The sequence below is a fragment of the Gadus macrocephalus genome, chromosome 9 (genome assembly GCF_031168955.1).
Source record: "Gadus macrocephalus chromosome 9, ASM3116895v1".
NCBI lineage: Eukaryota > Metazoa > Chordata > Actinopteri > Gadiformes > Gadidae > Gadus > Gadus macrocephalus.
Genome location: NC_082390.1, coordinates 3593107 through 3620244, shown reverse-complemented (window position 1 = coordinate 3620244; position 27138 = coordinate 3593107). Strand labels below are relative to the sequence as shown.

Sequence of the window (27138 nt, the reverse complement as noted above, 5' to 3'; positions counted from 1 at the left end):
GGATCTCACGACGTGAGCCGTGATGAATTGCCCTTTTTATACACACTCTGGCTTTAGGCGTTTGTTTTTTTTGTTGGGTTCCTAAACTGGGACCAGATGCGGGTCATCGCAGAGGGCAGCACATGGAAGCTCTGTCCGTAGAATTCTCCCCGAGCTACGTGACGTTGGTCGCATTCCTGTTTACGCAACATCAGGGTTTTTTTTTTTTTTTTTTTTTTTTTTTCTTTCACTTTGAGTGTTAGCATGATGTTTCAAGCAGATGCCCCACCGAAGGTTCAAGGCGCTGCAGTCACGCTCCAACCCACACATGAACGGACGCTAGCATATGCACCCGGGGGTATTGGAGAAGGGACGCTTTCTCGATTTGTCCAGATAACTGAATAGTTTTGGAAAAAATGATTAATTTATTCAGCAGACGCTTTTATCCAACTTTCACCGTGGCGATATGCGTCATTAAGAGACCATGGTGGAGGTTAGCATATCTGCCTTAATGAGGAGGACTATGGTTAGACCGTTAACATGGGGCCGGGAAACCTTTCAGCTGGGAGTCAAACGCGCGTACCACCAGCCTGCCCTTAAGGAAATGTAATTAGGACATCACTTATCCAGATCAATATGTAGGATCTTATTTCCATCTATACCAGTATTTAATTTTATGTGCATAGCACACATGATCATGAGCTCTAAAGAGGCTTTCACACCTGAGCTGTTTGTTTGAATCAAACCCTGCTGTGTTTCTTCCAATAGTATGGGGTGGTGTGAATGCTCAATCCAACTCTTGTACCGACTAACTAACTCAGTCCGCTTGGCCCGCTTCCGAGTGAACCCTGGTTTGGTTTGCCTGACCAAGTCCATTGAGAACCCTAACTGAACCAAATAAAGTATCAATTCAATTCCACCCTTGCATCGGGCCGAGTCTACCGGTTGACTTCAGATTGCTCCTCCATTATGGACGAGGCGTCCATAATAATAAGGGCTCTGCGATTCGATGACTAGCAACTCGATGATCTGTGTTTATCGCATATTGAAGGCCTTCAAAACCGAAACACAATCGTTACACTTTACTGCCCGTTTCATCTGAAGAAACCAGAATGTAATCTGAAGAGATGGGCCTTCTTTGGTTGATGGTGAATGAAAATGCATTGGCGTATGATGACATGTGGGGCCTAGATCGTGGCATAAAGACAGCGTTGGAACAACAGATTTCCTGCACTAGGTCACAATTTGTTTCCATGATCATTTTTGGTCAGTCACACGGTACATATGGAGGATTAACATAAGCTCACATCTAACCTAGTGTGATTGTCTTTTCCTCTTTTTGAAAACATTGGCTGACTTTCAGTCCGGAGCGTGCGTGCGCTGCCGGTAGGCAGAGTCTCGTTCGGTTCGACTCTCCCTCTCATTAAATTAAGCTTGAATTTAAGAGTCGCACCCTTCAGAGGCCATTCGAACATTAAAGTCTGGAGTTAAAATAAACTGCAAGGGGTGTTTAAAACGTCTCTAAAGCCCTGCAAAGTATAAAGCTGCTGCTCACGAGGCTACCGGCAATGCGGTCTGTACTCATGTGCTCTCGTGTGCTCTCGTGCACACACAGGCAGGAGACTGGAAACTTTCCGGCCAAATTCTTCTCCCTCGGCAGCGCCACAACAAACGAGGCTGGTGGACAATGTGCCGCTATACCTTTCTTTATTAAGTGGGAACATCTTTATAGGAGGAAATGCAACGTGCTGCTCATACGAGAGAACACGCATCTAGATTTTAGAGGAGTCGTTTCCACGTGAAACGGTGAAAGTAGTGCCTCATGGAAATCCCTGTTCGCTTATGAAGTTTTACTCCCTCTCCCCTTATGAGTTCCCTCAAGGACATGGAGTGAACCGGTCCCAGTTCATAGACGTACAGAGACGGAAACTCTTCAGATGTACCGGAGATGAAACTGAGAGTTGTGTTTTGGAGGAGTTTGTGTGTGTGCTCATTAACAGTAAGAATCGGGTCCGTACAGTGAACCTTTAAACACCAACCATAACTTAAATACTCATAGAAACTTAACTTAAACCATAGAGCCAGCTTTAAAATGACCAAATATTCAGATTACCCGCTCAAGACGACCTGAAAATCATCCGTGCATGGAACAATTTGCATTTAGGGCATTTAGCAGACTCCTTTTTTTATCCAAAGCTAATTTGAAAAGTCTCAATCTGCAATGTTGATAAACGCCCTGAAAGTGTGCTGAGTCGGCAAAAGGTCCCGTGCAAGTACCTTATTTTTTTCGAGGAAACAATAAAGTCAGAGATTTCTCAGAAACAGGAACTAGCTGATTCCATCTTAAAGAACGTGTTTGGCAGAAGGTCAACTTCAAGTAGGACTAGGTCGTCGCATTTGTGTGGTAGTGCTGGTGCTATGACGCGAGTCTAAAAAGAACGGGCTCCGTAGAAGGTTTCCTTCTAAAGGGTTTTCTGTGTGATGAGGAAATCTTGGAAAAGCAAAACTTGCATAAAATAGAAACATTTCAGTTCTCGCAATAGTTAATGAGTCATTCAGAGAATGGCAAACCGCAGCACCGCTTTAACTATTTGGTCATTCAGCCAGCAGCTTTATCAAACGCATCTCGCAGTGAATACAGTAAGAGGGGTACCCCGAGTTTAAGGTTAGGCCTCAGGCTTAGTACAGTAAGAGGGGTACCCCGAGGTTAAGGTTAGGCCTCAGGCTTAGTACAGTAAGAGGGGTACCCCGAGGTTAAGGTTAGGCCTCAGGCTTAGTACAGTAAGAGGGGTACCCCGAGGTTAAGGTTAGGCCTCAGGCTTAGTACAGTAAGAGGGGTACCCCGAGGTTAAGGTTAGGCCTCAGGCTTAGTACAGTAAGAGGGGTACCCCGAGGTTAAGGTTAGGCCTCAGGCTTAGTACAGTAAGAGGGGTACCCCGAGGTTAAGGTTAGGCCTCAGGCTTAGTACAGTAAGAGGGGTACCCCGAGGTTAAGGTTAGGCCTCAGGCTTAGTACAGTAAGAGGGGTACCCCGAGGTTAAGGTTAGGCCTCAGGCTTAGTACAGTAAGAGGGGTACCCCGAGGTTAAGGTTAGGCCTCAGGCTTAGTACAGTAAGAGGGGTACCCCGAGGTTAAGGTTAGGCCTCAGGCTTAGTACAGTAAGAGGGGTACCCAGAGGTTACCTCCTTCTCCCCCCCGACCTAGCCTCAACAGCCCCTCCCTCCCTCTCTCCCCCCTGGCCTCCTCCCTAACAGCCCCTCCCTCTCTCCCCCCTGGCCTCCTCCCTAACAGCCCCTCCCTCTCTCCCCCCTGGCCTCCTCCCTAACAGCCCCTCCCTCCCTCTCTCCCCCCTGGCCTCCTCCCTAACAGCCCCTCCCTCCCTCTCTCCCCCCTGGCCTCCTCCTCAACAGCCCCTCCCTCCCTCTCCCCCCCCTGGCCTCCTCCCTAACAGCCCCTCCCTCTCTCCCCCCTGGCCTCCTCCCTAACAGCCCCTCCCTCTCTCCCCCCTGGCCTCCTCCCTAACAGCCCCTCCCTCTCTCCCCCCTGGCCTCCTCCCTAACAGCCCCTCCCTCCCTCTCTCCCCCCTGGCCTCCTCCCTAACAGCCCCTCCCTCCCTCTCTCCCCCCTGGCCTCCTCCCTAACAGCCCCTCCCTCTCTCCCCAGGAGACGCGGCTGAAGGAGGGCATCGTCCGGCTACAGCCCCAGGAGGAACCCCTGCGCTCCGAGCTCCTCAGCGGGAAGTTCACCGTGCTGGTGAGTGCCCCCCCCGCCGGCCCGGCCCCGCCCGGCCCCGCCCGGCCCCGCCCGGCCCCGCCCGGCCCCGCCCTCTGCCTTCACAGGGGGTCCGCGCGGACGGCAGCAGAGGCTTTCACCCACAGCCACTTTGGATAAAAGGCCCGGCTGTGAAGGAGCGAGCGCCCGATGCGATCGATATCGGAGCAGGCTGCAGAAATGGAAGTGCGGTGGGTCTGAACACGCACGCTACGGACGGACGCTACGGACGGACGCTACGGACGGTTGCAGTTGTAGGAAGCAGCGAGTCGGGTTTAGCGTTGTTGTTTTTGTTTTTTTTCCCCCCCCGAGAGGAGATTGCAAAAGGCGTAGGAGGAGTTTGTGCATCACGACCCAAGGAGAGCCGTTCTCCATTCGACGCGGAGATGCTCGGGAGAATTGATGGGTTTGGTTCTGGGAAGAGTTGGGTCGTGGGATGTTTTGTGAAGACGGGGAGGGACTCTGCGGACCGTAGGGAAACGGCCGGGGAGCTCGTACATGGAAAGTCTGGCCTGTGAATTGGTTCCAGTTGTCCAGTGTCTGAGAAGTTTCCAGAACTCATTCATTTAAATGAGTGAATGGGGAGCAGGCTTGCACCGTGTCGATGAGACTTGATGGTTAACCTTCCATTTTGTAATCCGTCTTTCAGCTATTCTTCAAAGTTATCCCCAATAAACTCTTAAGATATAGTAATGCAGGTATAAAAAATAAAAAAGGTAGGCCTATCAATGTTATGTGAATACGTTTTGATTCTGGGAAATTGGTTTGTTCTTCCTAGGGAAAATTCCATGTCAGGAACCAAAAAAGCTACAGGCTATTGTTTACCCCCTGTAATAACCCCCCCCCCCCGTGCGGAACCAGAGCCACTGGTTCTGCACATCCTCTAGTCTGACGTCACACTCCTGCAGCCTCACATCCTGTCTGAGGTATTTTTAGTGTCCGTGCCAGAGAACACGCGCACACCAACGCGCACAAACACGGGGCTTGCTTGCTTACAAAGGGTAGGTTTCCGGAAAATGCCCCGTCTTGGCTGGCGGTTAGGGGTTCTGTATAAGCAAGCAAGACATTTTGTTGGACGCCATCTGGCCAGCCGCTGAACTTGTCTGAGACGAGACGAGATGGAGGCCAGGCGAGGGTTAATGGAAGCCGTGTCTCTCGCTGTAGATGCCCCTCCTGCTAAACTGTCGAGACGGCCCCCTTTCTGGAAACCCGCCAGTGGCCAGAAAACTGATCCAAAGCGCCCCCTTGTGGCCGTTCCTTTACTATTTCATTATTGCTTTTATTGTGTGGGGTTTTCAACTTCGGGAACACATATGTGCACACTTTGATATGTGAACATTTTGTACACCACTCTGCAGCGGCAAGTTACAACTATTTTATTGGCTGTAATACTAAAGGTCCAAATGCTGCAAATACACTGTCAGTTGGGCTATATTCAGTAGGATATATCATAGTAATATCACAGTGTTCCTCTAGAAATTCGCCCCTCCCGATCGCATTGAATCAATAAAATAAGCCTGCTTTTGACTAGCGGCCCATTGCTTTAATGAGTTGTACCAGACCCATCGGTTTGATCTGCAGCTGGACCACAGGCTCACCGTGTCTCTGTCTCTGTCTCTGTCTCTGTCTCTGTCTCTCTCTCCTTGGCGTCCCAGAGCGTACGGGACCCGTCGGGAGCCTCCATCGCCCTGTACACGGCCAAGCTCCACCACCCCAACAAGACGGGGAACCACGTGGTGCTGCAGGCTCTCTTCTACCTGCTGGACCGAGCCGTGGAGAGGTGAGGACCAAGACCACCAGAGACATACGGGCTTTAAACTTGGATTGAAATGGATTGAGGTTTTCTTTGTGATACTTTACAATAAGGGTTGAGGATTCACGTTAGTGCCGTAGTTAGTGTTTTTATAAAGCAGAAACATAGGGGTTAAGGTACGTTTGTTAGTGTTAAGCCCAACACTAACGCTATTCAATGATGCATAAATGTTATTCAAAATGAACACCATTTGTAAATTACTAGTAGACACATTAGTAAACTGTGAATTAAAGGTTCGTTCATCCATATTATGGCATTAGCTAATGTTAATTAATTAACCGTTATTGTTAAGTGTTACTGATTTGTGTTTATTTGAAAAAACGCAATTGTGTGAATTCTATTATTGACCAATTGTTTTCTACCACCATTAAAAAGATTACATTTGACCCAGGACCATGGTGAACCCATTTTGAACATGATAAATACGGTCGGTCTTTCTCCGCCACAGCTTCGAGACCCAGAGGAACGGCCTGGTGTTCATCTATGACATGGCCGGCTCCAACTATACAAACTTTGAGCTGGACCTCAGCAAGAAGATCCTCAATTTACTGAAGGTTTGCAACAGCTGTTTATACAAAGAAACCATCTGTTGATTTGGCTGCTTGGCCCATTCCAGAGTGTCAATGACCTTGATGCATTGTCATAAGCGTTGATATTATCTCAAAAGAAACAAATTTCTAAGTATTATAAACACTTATCAGTATCTAGTTCTTGTTCAAGAACAGCTTTTTTTTTTTACTGTTTGATTGCGAAAATTTGTTTTTTCTAACGTTGTTAATTGCTATGCTCTCTCTGGCCACCAGGGGGCGTTCCCGGCTAGGCTAAAGAAGGTTCTGATCGTTGGCGCCCCCGTGTGGTTCCGTGTGCCCTACAACCTGCTGAGCCTGCTGCTCAAGGAGAAGTTGAGAGAGAGGGTAAGAAGAATTAAAAATATGTATTCTACTTCATTTAAGAATGCTCGATTTTGATTGGCTGGGAGGGGTGCATTAATCCGGCATATTGCCCGCTGACTTGTCGGTTCTACTTGCTCCTGAGTGACTGAGCACAGTAGATCAATACGCCGCTTGTATCGTTTTCTATCACATACATTTCAAACATGAGGTCCATTGTAAAAATAAACCAAGGAGTGCATGTTTGATCGATCGTCATTAAAGCTGACTTGATACGAATGTAGCAACTACGTTATTAAACTAGTGATCAGATCCAGCCTTGTGTGGTTGCTAAAGAAACGAGTTACCTACAGCTGAGCTAACGTTATTCCCCGTAGTTCTAAAGGGAACTACTTTTCGAGGGAGATGAACTTAAACAGAGTATACATTTAATAAGCATGCAATACGAATAAGAAAAAGGCTAATTATTAAAGTATTTGAATTGTTTTATTATGTTGGCCGGCGCGAAGTAAATTAAACGGAATAATCACCTCAAGGCAGGGCAATAAACAGTTTGATATGCCCGGTTCGTGGAAGGTTACCGGAGCCGTCCACCAGCCGGGCATATCAAACTGTTTATTGCCCGGCCTCTCGGTGATTATTACTTAACTAAATGGAGTTATATCCGATCGGTTCTGAATTGTCCAACAGCTCGATGATAATTCAAATCGGCCAAATGCCTGGACTATTTGTGCTGCAGAAAGTACGATTTTTTTTTTCAACTTATTGACTCAAAATTAAGATGCGGGTGTGTTTTAGGAAAATTAAGCACTGCATAATGTCAAACGCATAACGGCATCACAAATCGCGGGTCTCGACCCCCTCCAACCAGGCATCCCATTGACGACACTCTCAGAAATGCAGCAGGAAAAAAAATCTACTCCCACTCACATTGGATAAAAATACATAATTAGTGTACTTATTTTGTTGTTGTTAAAAAAAAAAAAAAAAAGCAATCTCTTGTAGTCTAGTAGTAGTTGCTGTGACGCGCCCACGCCCACTCCAGCCCCCTGACCCAACCTCTCTACCCCCCCTTCCCCAGGTCCAGATGGTCCGGATGCCGGAGCTGCGGCAGCACCTCCCCAGGGACTGTCTGCCCCAGCACCTGGGCGGCTTGCTGCCCCTGGACGCCTACAGCTGGAACCAGCAGCTGCTGGCGGGGCAGAACGGCCGCGTGGACCCCGTGGACGAGCTGGTGGGCCTCCCCCTGGACGAGACCTCCGTCCACTGCGCGGCCCCGGGGCCCGACGCCATGAGGCCCCCGGACCTGCTGGCCCACCTGGGCCGTCTGCAGCGGCTGGGCGTCCACCAGGAGTACGAGGAGATCCGCAACGACCCCCCGGCCGGCACCTTCCACTGCGCACTGTAAGCTCTTTGGGGAGGGAGGGAGGGGGGGGGGGGGGGGTCTGTGTGATTTATTAAAGTTTTTTTTTTTAATAGGGACAGATATAGAAAAATTGACAAGTCATACGTTGTTTGCGTCATAGTATTTCTAGCCAGAGCTGATTTACGGCACTTTTCCCTAATGATGATGATAACGATGAGGCAGCCGTGACTCTGCATGCGAGTCACGGCGCATGTGAGGCACACATGCCCTGATAGCTGGCTAGAAAGCTGGCTAGAAAGCTGGCTAGAAAGCTGGCTAGATAGCTGGCTAGATAGCTGGCTAGATAGCTGGCTAGATAGCTGGCTAGAAAGCTGGCTAGAAAGCTGGCTAGAAAGCTGGCTAGAAAGCTGGCTAGAAAGCTGGCTAGAAAGCTGGCTAGAAAGCTGGCTAGAAAGCTGGCTAGATAGCTGGCTAGATAGCTGGCTAGATAGCTGGCTAGATAGCTGGCTAGATAGCTGGCTAGATAGCTGGCTAGATAGCTGGCTAGATAGCTGGCTAGATAGCTGGCTAGATAGCTGGCTAGATAGCTGGCTAGATAGCTGGCTAGATAGCTGGCTAGATAGCTGGCTAGATAGCTGGCTAGAAAGCTGGCTAGATAGATGGCTTGATTGATGCCCCCCCCCCTCCCCCGCAAAGATTCCGGTCCACCAAAATTCGGTCCAAAACATTTTGAACTCGGCAGTCGAATTCAAACCCACTGTTTTTCTTGACAGCACAATGCTACACGGTGCTTTGTGAATGTCCGCTTATTGACTTGTAGTAGATAATAAGTCAATAGTAGTTGACCGTAACCCGTGTCACCCACGCATGACCTTGCAGCGTGACACGACCAGGGCGGGATGTTTGTTCACCGGACTTGACCTCTCGTGACCTCTCTTTGTTAATTATTCTTTGACAATTTGGGCAAGGGAAATTAGTTTGGCCTTCCGGGCGCCAGGTGGGTTTGAATAACTCGCAGTGGGCAGATTTGGTTGCTAATCCAATTTTTGGGTATTCTCTTTTTCCGTGGCTTATGTTCTTTAATCCGTAAATGTCTTTTTGAGTCCCCTAAATTGCACTTTACAAATAAAATGTATTTGGTGGCTGAATTGGGTCAGCACAACCATTTCTTGTCTGATAATTTCCCTATTTTCTTGTTCCGAACAGAGCTGCCTGCAATCAGGAGCGGAATCGCTATGGCGACGTGCTTTGCCTGGACCAGACCAGAGTGCGTTTACAAGCCCGAAGGAGTGAGGTTAGTACTGTGAGGGGTTATTACTCACCAGAGTCACCATGGCTCCACTGCGCTCCAGACTGGCACCCTTATCAAATATTGATGCACTCGAGGATCACAATTTACTGTTGCGGTGCTTTTGGGCAATCGATACCTAAACCAATGTTTTAGGACTTGTAAATAAATTGTGTGTAAATTATACTATATATAAATAGTTCTTTCATTTGTTCTTCAGAAAGTAATGTTTATTGACTTATTATACATTTTTGCTCTTATTGTAACTTTATTGAGTCATTCCATTTCCATGACCAACTGCTTGACATTAATAAAGATGAATATAATCGGACCCACAGATTGAACAGGATGCATCGGTTTACTTACTTTTGAGGCGTAGATTGCCATGCCACTTTCACGGTTTCATGGGTTTATAAGTTATTGAATTTGTGCCAACGTTGTGTCTCTGCCAGAGATCGGACTACATCAACGCCAGCTTCATGGATGGCTACAAACAGAAGAATGCATACATCGGTACTCAAGGTGTGAATACAACTGTCACCTTTCAGAATGAACCGAGGGTTGGGTGCCTTGATGAAATTGGTTTCAGCAGTGCAGGGCTTATCGTGGCTCAGCAAGCAAATCAGCCAATTGAACGAGAGCATTGTTTGCGCAATGTGACCACCCTCATTCAATCAGCTTTGAGTAAGACGACTTTGTCCAATCAGGCTTTACTAAGACCGCCTAAACCAATCATCCTTTACTACACAAAGTTGAATAGAAGGCAATGGTTTGGGTCTCTTGACTATTTAAAACCAGTTCCGGAGATGGCATGCTCAGTGATCCTCTTACTCGCAAAACTAGATTACGTAACACGTTACAATAAGAACTTTTGTTCTGAACCCCGGTTGGTTACAGTCTTACTCTGCAAGTCCGTCGAAAACAATGAAACGTTGTGTTGTTCCATCCAGGTCCACTAGAAAAGACCTACGGTGATTTCTGGAGGATGATCTGGGAGCAGAATGTACTCGTCATCGTCATGACTACTAGGTAGGACGACCAATGATGTCTTCTAAAAACATATTGTTGGTCCTTCGAGCTGTGCTTCGAGTGATGGGTTAAAACAATGTAAAATGTAAACGCATGCCATTGGGGTGGACTCTTCCATCCAAGACTACACACAACCACCCACTTTGTTAAATGGCTTATCATGCGTCCACCTCTATCCTACCCTGGTCTCAATTACATTTTTATGGTCTTAGTTATTCTTCCATTCTATCTTTCATCTACGAAAATTTATATCGAACATGTAAAAGAAACACAGAAATATCATACAAAAAAATAATGATGTCACACAAAATAGAAAGCATAATTAGATACCTGAATGACAAATAATAATTGTAACATGTTAGAAAAGAAGTGGGAAGAAGTTTATACTTATTTAATCCAACCCCTTCCCCCGTAACTCATTGTAATTAAGATCCCTTAGTCATAATAATTATTATTAATAACATTTTCATTCATTATTAATATATCTATAACTATATATATATATATATATATATATATCTATAACTATATATATATATCTATAACTATATATATCTATAACTATATATATATATATATATATATAATTTTTATTTTTTATTTTTTTTAACGTATCCAAATATATAATTTTCTCCACAGGACGGACGAGGGCGGGCGGCAGAAGTGTGGGCAGTACTGGCCGCTGGAAGAGGGGGGCCAGGAGGTGTACGGCCACATGGCGGTGGTCAACCAGAGGGTGGACCACCACCCCCACTACAACCACATCTCCCTGGAGCTGCACAACACCGAGGTGGGGTAGCACCACCCACTCAGACCAGTCCCTCACCCACTCAGACCAGTCCCTTACTGGGGGGGGGGGGGGGGGGGAAAGTGGCCGGCGACGGTCCATCCAAGGCCCATATCCACACTTAATGGAAAAACATCAAAATTTTAGTTTTTATGAATTTTTAAAAACGATGCCGTTTACGTGCCCACACTATGGCAGAACAATTACGTTTTTAAAATATACTTGGATACCATACTAGCTTTTTATAAACAAAATTATAATAATTATCAAGGGTTTTCAGAATGCAATATCAACGCTGAAGGATTCATCCACTATCTTTTCTCCTTAGAATGGAAACCTAGTGCAGATCGGAAGCACAAAGCAGGAAAGAAAATAAGATTGTTATACACCTTTTATCTGCCGTAGTGGGGACATTAACCTTAACTAATCAATCCTTCACATTTAGGGCTGTATTATTTATTAAAACCAAAAATACTTTAACTAACCAAATAATTTGAATGGGATGAACTTAGTTATTTAATGGGACAGTTACACGCACATGTACATTTGTAATTGCAGTATGTACACTGAAGGCACTAGGTGTAAAGAATGCTAACACCTGGCATTATTCCAATGCTAACATCCTTAACCGCAGGACACCAGAACCTCTGTTCAAACAAAGGTATTACAGACACTCTTTCTGATTGGATGAAAATAGTGCACTTATCATGGAACAGCAAGTAAACAAATTCAGAAAGTGGTTTCAACCTCAAAACCCGTTACCCAATAGGTTCTTATCAGGTCCATGATGGAAGCAATTCAGGGACCTTTTCTTCGATACAATAGATGACCTTTTTTTGACTGCGTGGCATTTTGTCAACAAGTGTCATGTTCATACGGATAGCCAGGTCAATGTTTCCATACACATGGACAGTGCAAATTGTATTCAAGAATCAATGCATTCGATTCGAATATTTTACCCGAATCTGGAGAATTTTTGCTGATGCTTTTATCCAAAGTGACTTGCAGAGAGTCGCCCATACCTTTCATTGAGGAGCAAGTAAGGGCTATGCGTCTTCCTCTAGGATAACTACAGCTAGTCTGAGAAACTGGGAATCGAACCATAACCTTCTGGCTGAGAATAAAACCGTTTACGTATATTTAGCCCTTTAGGAGATCCAAAGTGAATTACACGTGAGGAGTACAAGCCTACACTCACGCAAATCTGGTAAAGATTCTGAATGCACCGTTTCACTATCCCGCCAGCCCAGTTTTAGTTGTGTATTTTCTTGGTTGCTTTGCCCTTATCCTGGTTCTTTCTCCCCCCCTCCCCCCTCCCCCCCCCTCCCCCAGACGTGTGAACAGAGGCAGCTCAGTCACTTCCAGTACCTGAGCTGGCCAGACTACGGGGTGCCCACCTCGGCCGTGACTCTCATCGACTTCCTGGGGGCCGTGAAGAGGCAGCAGAAGGCCGTGGCGAAGAGTTTGGGCCCCCAGTGGGCCGGACACCCACTGGGGCCCCCCATGGTGGTCCACTGTAGCGCGGGGATCGGGAGGACGGGTGAGTGTTCTCTACGGCGGCGTCAACAACAACACACACACACACACACACACACACACACACAGACACTTGCTACACACTTTACGCACACTGCACAGTTTGACTTCAGCCCCTTCTTCTGCGGATCACGTACACCTTGTGGAACATTAATGTTAGGGTTGGCCAAGACGTAGACGACACCTTTTCACACATTAAAGCCCAATCCCATTTCTACCCCTTCCCCTTCCCCTTACCCCTTCCCCTTCCCCCTTCAAGACATGGGGGAGGGGGAAGGGGAAGGGGTAAGGGGTAGAAATGGGATTGGGCCTAAATAGTGTTGACACCGACTAAATGTATCATGGGCGAAAAAAAGCACATTGTATAACGTTGTGATGGATGTGCACCTGCTGTGCTCCTCCAGGTACGTTCTGTGCCCTGGACATCTGCCTGTCCCAGCTGCAGGACATCGGCACGCTCAACGTGCGGCAGACGGTGCGCCGCATGAGGAGCCAGAGGGCCTTCAGCATCCAGACCCCAGACCAGTACTTCTTCTGCCACAACGCCATCCTGGAACACGCCCAGCGGCAAGGCCTGCTGCCGGCCAATCAGTGAGCCTCTTCTGCCAACCCCCAACCAATCCCGAGGTTTCCACGCATCCACTTGGACAAATTGATGCAGTCCGTGCTTCTTTTTTTTTTCTTTTTTCTTTTTGGAAGATAGTTCGACAGCCAGACGAAGAAGGAGGGGAGGGGCGGCGTGAGGGAATGTAACATTTATTTTTGACATTTACCAATGTAGCAAGCAACAACTTAGCCGGTCAATAACAACAATGTTCATTCTTTGTTCCGCGTTTCCTGACAAACCAGTTATTCGTGTGCTGTGGTAGACAAACCGATCTCCTCTGTTGCATTCAGGCTGCTCTGAGTGAAGAGTACAGTGCTCATAGATGTGTGCTACAGCTTAGTGTTTGGAGCCTACAATAACCACATAGTAAGAGTACCATAGTGCCACCGAGAGAGGAACAACTTTGCCTCTTTCTCTCTCTCTTCCCACTGCAGTTTTTCCATAAGAGCTGCACGGTTGATGCTGATTTTTTAAAGTAAGGATGAATGTATAGTAGGCCCCGCAAGCTAGCTTTGACTCGCACCAATAGTACTGCTGAATCCAGTGCTGAAAAAATGAATCGGTCCAGCTCACAATTCCTTACATCCGAAGAATCAGTTGATCCAAGGGCTTATTGGTCATCATTCCTGTTTTCCATTATTGCTGAATACCATTTTTTTCTATCATAATCTTTTTTTATTCACTGTCTCTGATTGTCAGTACAGACAAAAAAAAATGGTTGGTTGAAGAAGTAAGCAGGCGCAAGTAAGCAGGCGCTGCCCCTGGAATGTGTGCTCCTAAATGGCGTAACTATATCAACTTTTGAACTTATTATGCGATTTTTAAAAACAAACTATGCAGGGGATAGCTAACTGCTTTCTATTAACTGCGACGTGTCCAGTCTTTTAGTAGGGCTGGCCCAGGAGGGGTGACCTCATGGGGGGTGGGGCCTACCTCATGGGGGGTGGGGCTACCTCATGGGGGGTGGGGCTACCTCATGGGGGGTGGGGCCTACCACATGGGGTGGGGAGGGGGGCCACCAGATCTCAACACTAACTTTGTGGAACGGTGTGGAGACGGGGCAGATGAGAAATCACATCCAATTAATCAAACGGTAAACTAGGGTGTTAAAAAGCATTGTGTTACAACGTTTTCGGACTGATTGCGATCGATCATTTCAGGTCCTATCAACTGCCAGATTTAGTTGAGGTGGCCAATCCCGATTTTTGGAGGGCGAGTGCCACCCCAGGCGGTTCCCTGGAAATGGCCCTGTCTATTAACTCTGCTTTCCCTCTTCAGTCCATACGCAGAAGGCCAGTTGTTGGATGGTGTCTGCTCAGTCCTTCTACTCCAATGCAGTGCACTCCATGTTGTTTTTATTGTCTTCTAGCTGCGTCTTTGTAATGTGAGACTCTCTAGGGCATTCTAGGATTTGTATTGACACACACACACACACACACACACACACACACACACACACACACACACACACACACACACACACACACACACACACACACACACACACACACACACACACACACACACACACACACACACACACACACACACACCCCCCCCCCCCCCCCCCCCCGAGTGGTCCACCCAGCAGTGACTGTCCTAAAAGCCCATGTCTGCCAGTCACCTGTTGCCAAACCACATGTAGTGCAATAGATAACTTTTCTTCTTCCGTCGTTATACACAAGTCCCGTATTAGCACTTTGAAATAACCAATCCTCTTTGAGATTAGTCCCTAATGTCTGTTATCAGTGGAATGCTTTAAAGACCGGATTCATTCATAAGTTTGGCAGTGATCCTGGGATGAGTATGCTATTTGAGATTAACTCTAACAGACTGTATGTGAATAACATTCTATGGGCCGTTTTTTGACTTCAGTGTGTGTGCGTGTGTGGATTAACTGCCACGTGAATGAAAAACTTTTTTTTTTTATAATTAATATCCTTATAAATGTGTTGTAGTTACAAAGTTGCTTTTATCTGATCCCTGTATCTTGTATTGATTTATAGTATATATACAAAATATATATATATTTAAAACTGTTCAGCATTTTTTATTTGGATGAAAGAATGTGTTCTTTACTACAGAATTCATATTGAATTTGGTTGTAGTGAAGCTTAGGGAGTCTTGACATCTTTCATGGACACTTATTGTTCTTTTTCAATTATGGACACAATGCGTGCCTCATTTTATTTTTATATTCTATTCAGCGGCTGTTTTCATACAGTTATTCAGGCTATACGATTTACATTAATTTTATATTCGTTCTGTTGTATTGCATTTACAATTAGTCTGTTTATTGAATCAAGCTATTCTGTATTAAACCACTTTGTCAACGTCTGTATGTGGTTGTCATTGCCTACAGTTTTCAGTTGAATGACTATTGGAATTTATACTACATATTCTCAACATAAATACCATGAGTTGTGGCTAAAACTATCTCATTTCTTTCAATGGGTGAAAATATGGATTATTAGATAAACTTAAGATAGCTTAAGTCAGTCAAACATTCAAAAGAAAGCAGTGGTTTTAGCAAGCCAAGAATATAAATGTCTTAACTCTTTCAGAAGATAAGTTATGCATGGTTACTATTCTGTGCATTTCTAAACAGTCAGTGCAAACGTATGTCAAAATGTAAAACTTTGGATTGAATAAAAAGTATATTTATGAAGAGAATCATTGAACAATGTCCTGACGCTAGTCCCGTTTTAGCGGGCGATATTCAAAACCAAATGACGTATTTTGTAGTACGTGCCAATGCCAGCGGAGGGGGCGTCTCCAACTATTTTGTTACAAACACGAATCCGGAGTAAGAAGTCTTTTCCTGGGTATGTAACAGCTGTTTAAACAAAACTAAATAAATAGTAATTATCATTCACCGCAAATTGCCTTCGTTTCGATAGGAAAAAGGTTATCCAGTGTAGCGTTTGGTGTCCACCAGAACGAATTTAAAAATGCGTTCAGTGGCAATGATCGCTTAAGCATAGCGTGTTTAACAGTCGAATCAAGACGGGGAATTGGATTGTTTGAACAATCTAGACACGACATTTAACACCAATGTTGGGGGAAGTCCTCATGTGTAGAAGTCGAAGCCTTCGCCTGCAGTGTGCATATCGCTTGTTGGCAAACGGAGCGGTAGGGGGAGGGAGTTGTTGTGAGACAGGTTAGACATTTTACTCCCAATGTTGAAGTAAACAAAGAATAGGATTTGTAATGCCCACCCGTGCTTTCCCCTAAAAGCAGGAACAACAGCTGCGCACCGGGACCCTTCGAATTTCGCGATCAAATTAAAATCACCATTTCTAAAAAACAATTTCAAACCCGTTGCGTTTGACTTTGGCATTGTTTAGAAAGGACGAACCGAATCGAGCCCGCGCTGCCTAGGGGAGATGCGATCCTGAACGCCCAGGCCACTTGGCCGTGTCCAAATGGGTTAATGAAGGGCGTAATAACCCGGTGTAGCGCTTCTACGCAACGGATCCGCCTTTGTTTCGCTATCATTTGTGTCAACGATACGTGACCACACACACGACCTAAAGGCACAGGGGCGAATGGCTCCCGAGTCGTGTTTGAGTCCAGTGTTACGTTCTCTCCACTCCCCGCATTGCGTGTCCTTTTTTGCGTTGGACTCGAACATATTTGTTTTGAACACTTAATGCACTATACTCGTGAGGCACCCACATCGTTTAAATGTCCTCTTCAAATGGAGGGATTGAGCGTCGACCAGACGGTCCGGTCGGATGCATGCGATTGCAGCCAACGTTTAAGCGACATACGTGATAAGAACGTAATAATTTGAAAATAGTGCTGGGCAATGATCGCCGTTGAATGTAAATGTATCTGCCCGGATGAAGAAGGAATCCCGGGCTAGTGTTTCAACTCCGCCTCTCGTGGGCGTGCTTTATTTTGGAAGTACAACCTTTGGTGGCTTTGTATCGAGACGTCTATGTGCCTATTGGCTGTTGTGTACAGAAATGGGGGACGAAGAAAGCAAAGGCGGACATAAATCCCTCCTACAATATCACGTGTACACAGACTCGCGGAAGTAGTGTTATTTTTTTGCAAGAAAGAAGTAGTTAACTCGTGTATTTGTGGCGATGTGCCATACAAAAACATAGGCAACAACACTACCTACTTTTATTTCTCTAGCAAAATGAAGGTATGTGTGCATCGTTCTGAGGACGCACAAGTGTGTTTGTGTGTGTGTTGGGGGCGGGGGGGACACCTGCCCTACGTATTTGCTACGCAGTAGTACATATATTTGTTATATTGATATGGTGGATACTTAAATGGAACACAACACTTCATTGTGCTGCAAAATATAAACTAGACCCCGAATAAAGTCATCCTGGCGTTATCGCGCTTCAAGTCGAAATGGGCGTGATAGCAGCGCTGCATAAATTGCTGATTGACAGTTCAATACCACAATCCGATGTATTCGAACCTCCTTCTTGCGGCTCATCTAAGGTACCGACCAATGACATCGTAGAGTGGGCGGGGGGTAACCGAAGCTATGGCCAATGCTATTAGAGAAGGGGCGGGGTTAATCGCGGAGACCACGCCTTTCACAAGGAGCCAACCGAACGGAGATTGTTGTCCTCTCGGGGTGAATTTTAATTTAGCACTTCCAAGATTGTTAATATCAACTGTTAATATTTTACTTCTCATAAATCACGCTCGCGTACTCCTCCGGCGACCCCTTTGATGGTTTCCCATCAGTAAGTGAACGTTACGGAATCGTCCAACAACTTCAGCTGGCTATTCAGGAGAGTGGTGAGTTCCAGTCAAATTCATTCAACGTGCTAACTTGGCTAACTAACGATACCACGATTTTAAAAATGCAATGGCAAAGAAGTGAGGCATTCACCCCTCCACCATAGTCGTAGCCATGCTATGGCGTTGTTTATAAACGCGCCTTTTACGTGTTGCCCCAGCTGTGAATATGCTGGACAGCCTACCGTATCGCTAACGGTTAGCCGCATGTGCCTTGCTCGTAGCCCGGATTGTGTCCGGAGTCTCGTGTTGTTTACATTAGCGAGCTTCTAACCCTCGGCGGTACAACCTGCTCCGAGGCGACTAAGTAGTCTGCGAGTGGATCGCTGTGTTATTTTCTCAGCCAGATGAGCAATGCTAAGACGTAGCTGAGATCCCGATAAAAGAGGACCTCGGTGCACAGCTGCACCCCGGCGCTCTGTGCACCGGCGCCATGCTCTAAATGGCGGGTGCGTGGAGAACTCGAGGTCGGTGCTTGCGTTGCTAGGCCGCGTAGCGAAAGGGGGACGGTCACTGAAGCCAACAAGTTGGCCATCGTAATCATCACAAAATAACGCGTTTATAAAGTACCGGACGAGAACGATTCACGGTCGGTTATCAGAACGGATATTGAACCGCTGTGATAGTGCCTGCCTTAACGGCTCCGTGCACCTCGATGCACATGACCGAGAGCGTCTGTCGGACGAGCGGTTGCGTTACTAGCCGTCTTCAGGGCTGGTTCTATATATTTTTTTAATTTATTTTTTTCATAACAACTTTGTCTGGATCGTCGTCATCCATTCAGTTCCCCCGTGGTTGGTGGTTTGTTGGGAAGCAATTTGTGAATGGCAGATGCCCACGTTTACAAAACACCTGTTTTCTTTTTTCTTTTTGCCTCGGTGACGTAGTCGGTACATTTCATTGGCTACGGTGGATTGCGAAAAAAACTTTATTGTATGTTTCCCTTCAGTGTATGGATTCTACAAAGGTTTGAAAAGTGGCGGCTGGTGAATTTTATTTTAGGGGGGGCTGAAAGTTTGAAAACAAACCCCTGTAGGGGGGTCTGGGGGCATCCTCCCCCCGAAGACTTTTTTGTGATTTTCCCATACAAATGAAACATTCTGGTGCATCCTGACTAATAAAGACAAAATATGACATTTCCTTACAAAGACAAATGGAGCCGGGGAACTATGTTTAAACTTAATTTATTTGCCGAATTCAGCAAGATTAAATTGCAAATGCATCAACAATAATTGGGAATTATACAAAAGTTAACATTCTCTCTCTGTCTCTATGTGTGTTTTTGAGAGTGAGTTAGTGAGTGAGAGAGAGAATGTGATTCTAAAAGGGGTGAGTGTGTTACGGCCAATCTATTGTGTTGGTAACTTCACTCATAAATCTATCTACAGTCAAGTATGCATTTAGACAAATACGATAAAATATCAATATAATATGTGCAACCTTTTATGTGTGGTTGTTCAAGACACACTGAAAGCATGATGCCACCATAGGTTTGCAGAGAACTACATACAATATGCATACTGAAGGCATGATGCAACCATAGGTTTGCAGAGAACTATATACAATATGCACACTGAAGGCATGATCCCACCATAGGTTTGCAGAGAACTACATACATATGCACACTGAAGCTGCACACTTGATTCCGGATTCTCATAGATCAGAGACAGTTCTGTCTTGAGCTTTGCCTTGTTCAGCGTGGGATATGCCTTCACAGTGGCATTCAGAGCATCAGCAGGAAATGAATGGCAGTACCTTAAACATATTTCCTTGTACTACGGTAGCACTCACAAGGTGGCCAGTGAAAGAGAACCTCGCTTTGGTGTGAGCCAGGATGGTGTCGCAGACCTATTCAGACAGCCTCTGCTTTGCCTCTTCTGTCAAAGCTGTCCTAGGTCTGTCGGTTCCTGATGGCTCTTAGAGCTGGTCAGAGTCTCTGAATGCAAACAAACCAATAATGTGTTTGTTAGGCTGTGTACAGTACTGTAGTCTACGTGATGCACATGTCCCACTTAAAATGGGCAGGAATGCATAATGTTAGTGTTAAACACTGTTTTTTATCTACTGTGTTGGTAACTTCACTCATAAATCCAATCCAGAAAAAATATCCTCTTTCTCCCAGTTGGTAGTGTGTCGCCCAAAACCGAATAGGCTAAAACTATGTTGGCTTTTATGTGCAAATGGTGTACTTTGGCGTTCCCATTTAAAACAAAATAACCACGCTCGTCACCTCCAATGTAAATGTTTTTCACACTGCAACATATGAAACCATTATCTACGGTTGGTTTGGACGAATACGTTTTTTTACTGATGGTACCAATTGTAAAACACAACAACAAATCCCCCAGTTATTAATGAAGTCCATCTACTGTAAATGCATAGCATGCACGTTAAAGCGTTGCATTCAAGATGGTTTTATTGTCATATGCACAGTAATTACAGAGCAGTTGCTGGCAATGAAATTCTCTAGTCTTGGGCTCCACCAACAGTGCAATATAAGAGAACGTAAAAGTATATGAGAAACACAAGTAGGAAAGCTGAGACTTCAATTCAAATTCTCAAACCTTGCAATGCCTTGTCATCCTCCAGGTCCCTCAGCCCCCTGGAGCATGAGTTCATAATGAAGCGGTGTGTGGAGGAACAGGAGACTGTGTTTGCGTCCCAGCACCAGCAGCAGCAGCAGCCGCAGAGGCGGCTCCCGGGCAGCGCGGAGGCCTTCCAGCACCGCGTGCTGGCTCCCGCCCCGGCCGTGTACGAGCCCGCACCCGACAGCATGCAGCCCACGGCGGGCGTCCAGTACGCCGGCCCTCCGGGTTACCAGGTACAGCCTCCAGCATGGACCCCCACCACCCCACCACCACCCCAAAGGGATGTTGAAGGGATGTGGGCTAAAAATGTTTGTTTGGTTCCGGTTTCCGACCGACCCTGTCAATTTATGTGCGACCCAAATTATTTTATGAACTTAAAAAAAAAAAAAAGTTTTGATGCAAACTATTATTACGTTTGCGTACAGCACCTCTTCATTCTGTACAAGGATGACAGCATTCTCTCGTTTTTAAATGAAAACAACCTACCCATCATTCGCTGCCGCTGAAAATAAATAAATAAATAAATAAATAAAATATATTCCCTACCTACCCATGACCTCAACTGACAACCAACAGGAACCAAACTTTTTTTTTTTTTTTAGGCCTCTGTTTTCATAACCACGTTGTATTAAAACTGTTTTACTGGACTATTGTTTGCAGGTTAACTATGGGGAGTAGGATAGAGTAAGTGTGTGGGAATGGAAATGTCCCACCGCCTACCTGTAAGCATTCTTAAGCTAGTGGCTGAACCCGTACTAACTCATTAACGACATGAGAAAAAAATATTATAATGGGTTGTAATTATTATACCTCCAGCCAGTCCCTCCAGAAAAACGCGATTATGCGATCGCATAATTCAACGCATAATCAGCCAAAGTCTGCATATTCATGCGGGGGGCGCATTTTTTTCAAATTTGCCGCACTTTCACCGCATAAATTGCAGATTTCAGCGCAAAATATGCGGGACTTGCATGATTTCATAATCCCTGCATTTTCGTTGCAAAAAAGTCACATATATCTTAGCAGAAAGTTGAAAAATGTTGCGTTTACTTCACATTTCCCCCTGTTGCCATGGCAGCGTTATAAAGTGACGTAATTACATCACTTCTCGCAGTTCCCGCCATTTCTCTCAAATTCCCACATTTTTTGCAAGTTCCCGTAATTTCATCGCATAAAATTGCATAAACATGCCGCATATTTCATTGCGTTTTTTAAGAAAAAGTGCCGCATAATCAAGGATTTCTGGCCGTAACAATCACAAAAAAACGTCGCATTTTTTCGGAGGGACTGTCCAGCCTTCATATCGTCCCCTGTTCCTCCAGGTTCCCAACGCGGCCCAGAACAGTGCGGGCCACGGGCACACCTCCAGCCCTGCCGTCCATGGGGGGCCAGCCCACCACCACAGCCCAGCGGTACAGGCCCACGGGCCCGCCGGGATGCACGGCCACACCCCCGCCCCCCAGGCCACCGCCCAGGGACAGCAGTTCCAGAGGCTCAAGGTACGCCATGGGCGCACTGCGGTTAAAGCAGACACCTGTCGAGAAGTTTGGGATTTCAGTGGGACATCTACAGAGAGTGTGGGTTGGGATGTGGAGCCAATGGGTGGGGCCCCTGGTGCGTCTCTTTGAGGGAAGCCTGCAAGAGGACGATGATGGCATTGCACGCACATCAAATTCAAACAATCATCTGGTGGTTTTTTATCTGGCATGTCTCACACTTTATATACACACATCAGCCAGCAATTTTAGAAACTAAGTGGGTGCCTGCTTATGTGATGATACATTTTATTTAGGCTTGGAGGAAAGTACTTAGTCAATAATCACTAGGGCTGTGCAATTAAGCTAATTTTGATCGCAATTTCGCGTTTTGGGTCAAACGAGTATAATTATTTTATTCATTACATGAATTGTAATGATTGATATGAAATTGCTGAACAGCTGGATACATATTTATACATAACTTTTTATTTGAAATTGTTCTATTTAAACATTTTGTGTATTTTTTTTTTAAGGGGACTTTTCAAAGTTCTCAGTTACAAAGGTTGTTTTTTTGAGAATTTTTTTAAATTCCAAAATAATCGTTTGAATGATCGTGATTTCAATATTGACCAAAATAATCGTGATTATGATTTATTTCCATAATCGAGCAGGCCTAGTATTCACTCATTGTGCTGTTCATAATTACAATCACTTGCATTATAACACATCTTCACTAACAGTAATGGCTTCAGACTTGGTTCAACACTAAGCTGCCAGTTTCTGTTTGTATTTATGCTTTGTAAAACTTATTTAACAGGTTGAGAAATGGAAACCTTTTTATTGCCAAGTATGATATAACAAACTGTTGTGTATTAGTGCTGATATACAAGATATGAAAACGTCACAGGATATCAAATTAAACTGTAGATATAGAAAAAACAAATCTAAAAACATAAACAAAATGTATATGTACGTTAAGTGAACAGAAAGCTCACTTTCTTACATGTACTTTTGTCTATTCCTCCAGGTGGAAGATGCGCTGTCCTACTTGGATCAGGTCAAACTGCAGTTCGGCAACCACCCTCAAGTCTACAATGACTTCCTGGACATCATGAAGGAGTTCAAGTCTCAGAGGTATGTGTCATGTTATCAGAAGGTCGGCCAACGATGCACATCATCAGTGATAATCAGTGATGCGCTCAAGGCAAAGCTCATTTACCACTAGTGTCCCCCAAGAGAATGCACCTGGTTCTTCCGATAAGTCAACATGGGTAGTCACCTTGTGTGGAACGCACGCACGCACGCACGCACGCACGCACCTCTGGGATTTGTTTATTATGAGAAGCATGAGAGCAGCCTGAAGGAAGTGGATGCACGTCACACGTGGAATTGATTTAGAGAATTAAGCATGAGTTGTCGTGGTTGGGAAACGGGCAAAAACGTTGAGACACCGTTCTCAGAAGTGGGGCCACCCCCACCGGTGGCAGATGACACAGCATTGAGCAAGGCAGGGGAAGCCCACATGTTAACAAGCTCCCACCGCAAATTCAGGCACTGGATGCGATGCGTTTGGAGTCACTTTCCTGCGTTTGGAGTCACTTTTTCCAGCTTTATTACCCTAAAGAGGAGCATGATGCCACGTAGCCACTCTGCCAACCTGTGGATTACACCCGAGCATTTAAAATGTGCTTCATAAAGCTACTTATTTTTTATTCTTTTTATCTGAGTTATGTTTTTTTTTTTAATCTTTTAATGATTTTCAAACTACCCCAACCACACCATTCAGGCCTCTTCGAATTTGTTATCTCTGGACAAATCCAGTATTTTATCCATCAATACCAGATACTGAACCTCTTGTCTCAGGCCCCGGAACAAAGGGGCCCGAGACTCAGTATATATCAGACATCCAAACGGCGCGCATTTTGGCGCGAGTCGCTTTTTTATCATACATGTTGGGGAGGTTTTTTTTGGGGGGGGGGGGGGGGGGGGTGCGTCGATCGGTGCGCGCGTACAGTACAGGTGTCAATATTCCGTAATCTGACTGACTGAGACCCCCCCCCCGTGCCTTCGAAGTAAAGAAAAGTGATTCCGGAAATGATTTTGTAAGGGGACCAATCAAAGCCCTTGTCGTCGCGTCGAAACATTAGATGCGCATACGCACGGAAGAGCTTAGACCGGGCTCAGAAAATCAAGCCCGACCCCAAGCCCGTGCACGTTCTGTCCGAGCCCGGCCCGACCCGACACATAAATTATGAGCCCTAGCCCGATTTCAACCGGCATTTATTTTAACACATATGTAACTTTGTACACATTTGTTACTAGGCCTACCCCGCTAAATATATATGTAAGGGATAATGTATAGTGTAGCACCCACCCAAGTGGGTGCTACATATTGGTGGTGGTTAGTGAGGTCCCCCCTTCACTTTAGGCGTCTTTGAGTGTTATTAATTATTATTATTCTTCATGTTTAACCTCTGTTTTCCTTTTATTCCTAGTCTGTTTTACATAGTTTTGAATGATGACTATATGCTCTGTAAGGTGACCTTGGGTGTCTTGAAAGGCGCCTCTAAATTAAATGTATTATTATTATTATTATTATTATAGAACGCCGGTCATTATCGGGAAAATAAGCCCCGACAGGGCGAACAGTAGGCTACACCGACGCGCAGCGAAGGCGTCTTGCTTCGCCCTGAAGGGGCTTATTTTCGAAAATGACCGGCGACGTTCTATACATGATCCCGCTTATAACACGGCTACTTGCCAAAACTAAAAAAATAACTACATGGTGTGCCTTTTTACAATTTATTCGTTACCAGCATTCATTCATCATTTTTTCACAATGTCTTGTTTTTAAAAGATTTATGATGACTTTATGCTCTGTAAGGTGACCTTGGGTGCCTTGAAAGGCGCCTCTAAATTAAATGTATTATTATTATTATTATTATTATTATTCGTAGTGTTGATCAGCAGAGCAATAATAAATTGTCCGCAAAGACGGTGACGTCGCTTAGCAACAGAAGACACTGGGGTTAACAAGTCACCGGACTAGCTACAAAAGTGAACGGAGTGTTCCACGGCATTGAGAAGACCTGTGTAATAAAGGCCTATAATATTTCTCTTTATGGCATAGATTTCTCCTCAGATTAGGCCAATAAACCAATGATAAAAATAAAAGTAAAAACGCTCGACCAAAGGCCCGGCCCGAGGATAGTGGTGGGAAATATCGGAGAAGGATGCACTTATTGTGCAGCAGGACGCAGGGTGCAAGTGCAGTTGGAAGTGGTCATGGCTAAAATCAGAAGCCACGACTGAGGTGAATACAGTGAAGCATAACTTTCCACTGTCTGACTTTTTCAAAGAAATTGAGAAAAAAGGATGTGCTAAATGCACACACTGCATTAAATAAATAAATTATGCCAGCAGGGGTGTACATGCCCTGTATGCACACTGTAAGGCAGACATTCATCGGAGGAAAGTGACAACAACAATAACCACACAAAGTGTTGCACAGCTTCTCCGAAACCCTCTTCCAGAAACCCCCTAAGCAGCAGATAAGATCAGGGACAGTGCCAGGCCTATACTGCCAGTACCTGTACCTGTGATCGCATATCCAATGCAGAGGTGTGTGTTAGTGTGTGTGTGAAAATAAATTAACTTAGTTTAAAAAGGCACTTTAACTGAGTAACTAATATATTTTTTATCTTTCTAGGCATATAGCATATAGCATAGGCCTTCTCATGATAATACGATATCATGCCGTCATATTTTTTCCGACTTCGGGTAGCTCTCTCTTTTTTTTTGTCATACATGTGTTTGCATCCCTGATATATACTCCGTGTACCCCTTTGGTCTCGCCCCACCGCAGCATCGACACCCCGGGGGTCATCAGCCGCGTGTCGCAGCTCTTCAAGGGCCACCCGGACCTCATCATGGGCTTCAACACCTTCCTGCCGCCGGGCTACAAGATCGAGGTCCAGCACAGCGAGCTGGTGAACGTCACCACGCCGGGCCAGATCCACCACATCACCCCGCACGGCATCACGGTCCAGAACATCCCCATGCCGGGGGCGCCCGCTCAGCCCCAGGCCCCGCTCCACGCCCAGCTCCTGGCCCTCGCCAACCCCGCCGCATCGGCCGCTGCCGCCGCCACCACCAGCGCCCCGGTTCTGCTGGCACAGCCCTCCCCGGCCAAGATGAGCAAGGTGGGTACCGGAGCGGCTGTCGCTCGGACGCCACTGTCCGGGTCGTGGTTCTCGCTATCGTCGGTTTCTGTCGTCCGGCAGACTTTATGTGTTTTATTATGCGAGGGGGTTGATCGTGAACATCTTTATGTTTCGTTGGTCTGCTCTGGTGTTCTGTGTTATCCTCGACGTCAGCGAGAGGAACTAAGGCTGGGGCTTGTTAAGAGGAAGTTAGACTCCTCGACACGTATTGTAACGTATATATTACGCACGTGTAACATTTTATCGCAAATCTGAGTGATTGCTGAGTGTGGGCAGGGGAAATGGGTCATTTAAAGAAATGACACAGGCAATATCTATTTTACTTCCTGACTTTTGGCAGAACATGCACTTATAAAACATTTCCAGCCCTTTACTCATTTCTATTTCAGCGGTTAGACATTTCAATGGCACCGTTGAGATTTTACTTCCAGATCCATGTTCTTTATCTACCGTGCAAGTATCGTTTCTTGCGTGACAAAAGTAAGTGGGTTTAGTAGGTGACCTTGGGTGTCTTGAAAGGCGCCTCCTAAATTAAATGTATTATTATTATTATTAAAAGTGCACCGTTTTATTACCGTCTTCCATGACGTTCATCTTAAATCTAATCCAGAGCCCACACCGCCTTTCACTGAAACGTAACCCTCGCTGACCCCCCCCCCAGACGCAGCAGTCTCCCGTCCTGACGCCGAGCGGCCAGAGCAACCCGTCCATCCCGGTGTACACCTCCCCGCGCTCGCCGCCCCTGCAGCTCCACCCGCCCTCCGGCGCCACGCCCGCCGGGCCGGCCGCGCAGAACAGCCAGCCCGTGGAGTTCAACCACGCCATCAACTACGTCAACAAGATCAAGAACCGTTTCCAGGGCCAGCCCGACATCTACAAGGCCTTCCTGGAGATCCTGCACACGTACCAGGTCCGCACGGCTACTCGCGTGACACTCGCCGCGTAGCCGCTCAGAGGGGCGCTGTCACCCGTAGAGGCATCCGGTGATCTCGGATGCACGTGGGGTCGAAAGGT

The 27138-nt window shown here is 45.9% G+C and overlaps 2 protein-coding genes across 4 annotated transcripts in view; both read left to right on the top strand.

Annotated features, from left to right (window-relative positions):
- The window catches only part of ptpn9a (protein tyrosine phosphatase non-receptor type 9a), a 282448-nt gene extending 268775 nt beyond the window's left edge, over window positions 1-13673 (top strand). The window contains exons 2-12 of the mRNA XM_060061559.1: window positions 3642-3731; window positions 5405-5529; window positions 6011-6116; window positions 6366-6476; window positions 7534-7856; window positions 9025-9112; window positions 9559-9628; window positions 10057-10135; window positions 10775-10925; window positions 12255-12462; window positions 12863-13673. Coding sequence (XP_059917542.1) covers window positions 3642-3731; window positions 5405-5529; window positions 6011-6116; window positions 6366-6476; window positions 7534-7856; window positions 9025-9112; window positions 9559-9628; window positions 10057-10135; window positions 10775-10925; window positions 12255-12462; window positions 12863-13053 — 1542 coding nt within the window. The 3' untranslated portion in view covers window positions 13054-13673. The remainder of the gene's footprint in view (window positions 1-3641; window positions 3732-5404; window positions 5530-6010; window positions 6117-6365; window positions 6477-7533; window positions 7857-9024; window positions 9113-9558; window positions 9629-10056; window positions 10136-10774; window positions 10926-12254; window positions 12463-12862) is intronic.
- sin3aa (SIN3 transcription regulator family member Aa) overlaps window positions 1-27138 on the top strand; it is a 533056-nt gene that overhangs the window by 490523 nt on the left and 15395 nt on the right. For 2 of the 3 annotated variants that reach the window (XM_060060284.1, XM_060060285.1), the window contains exons 2-7: window positions 14654-15890; window positions 20425-20656; window positions 21746-21922; window positions 22929-23035; window positions 25767-26103; window positions 26786-27034. In XM_060060284.1, the coding sequence (XP_059916267.1) occupies window positions 15820-15890; window positions 20425-20656; window positions 21746-21922; window positions 22929-23035; window positions 25767-26103; window positions 26786-27034 (1173 nt within the window). In that variant the 5' untranslated portion in view covers window positions 14654-15819. Of the gene's footprint in view, window positions 1-14653; window positions 15891-15910; window positions 17836-20424; window positions 20657-21745; window positions 21923-22928; window positions 23036-25766; window positions 26104-26785; window positions 27035-27138 lie in introns of those variants that run through there. The other variant, XM_060060286.1, reaches the window with a different exon arrangement.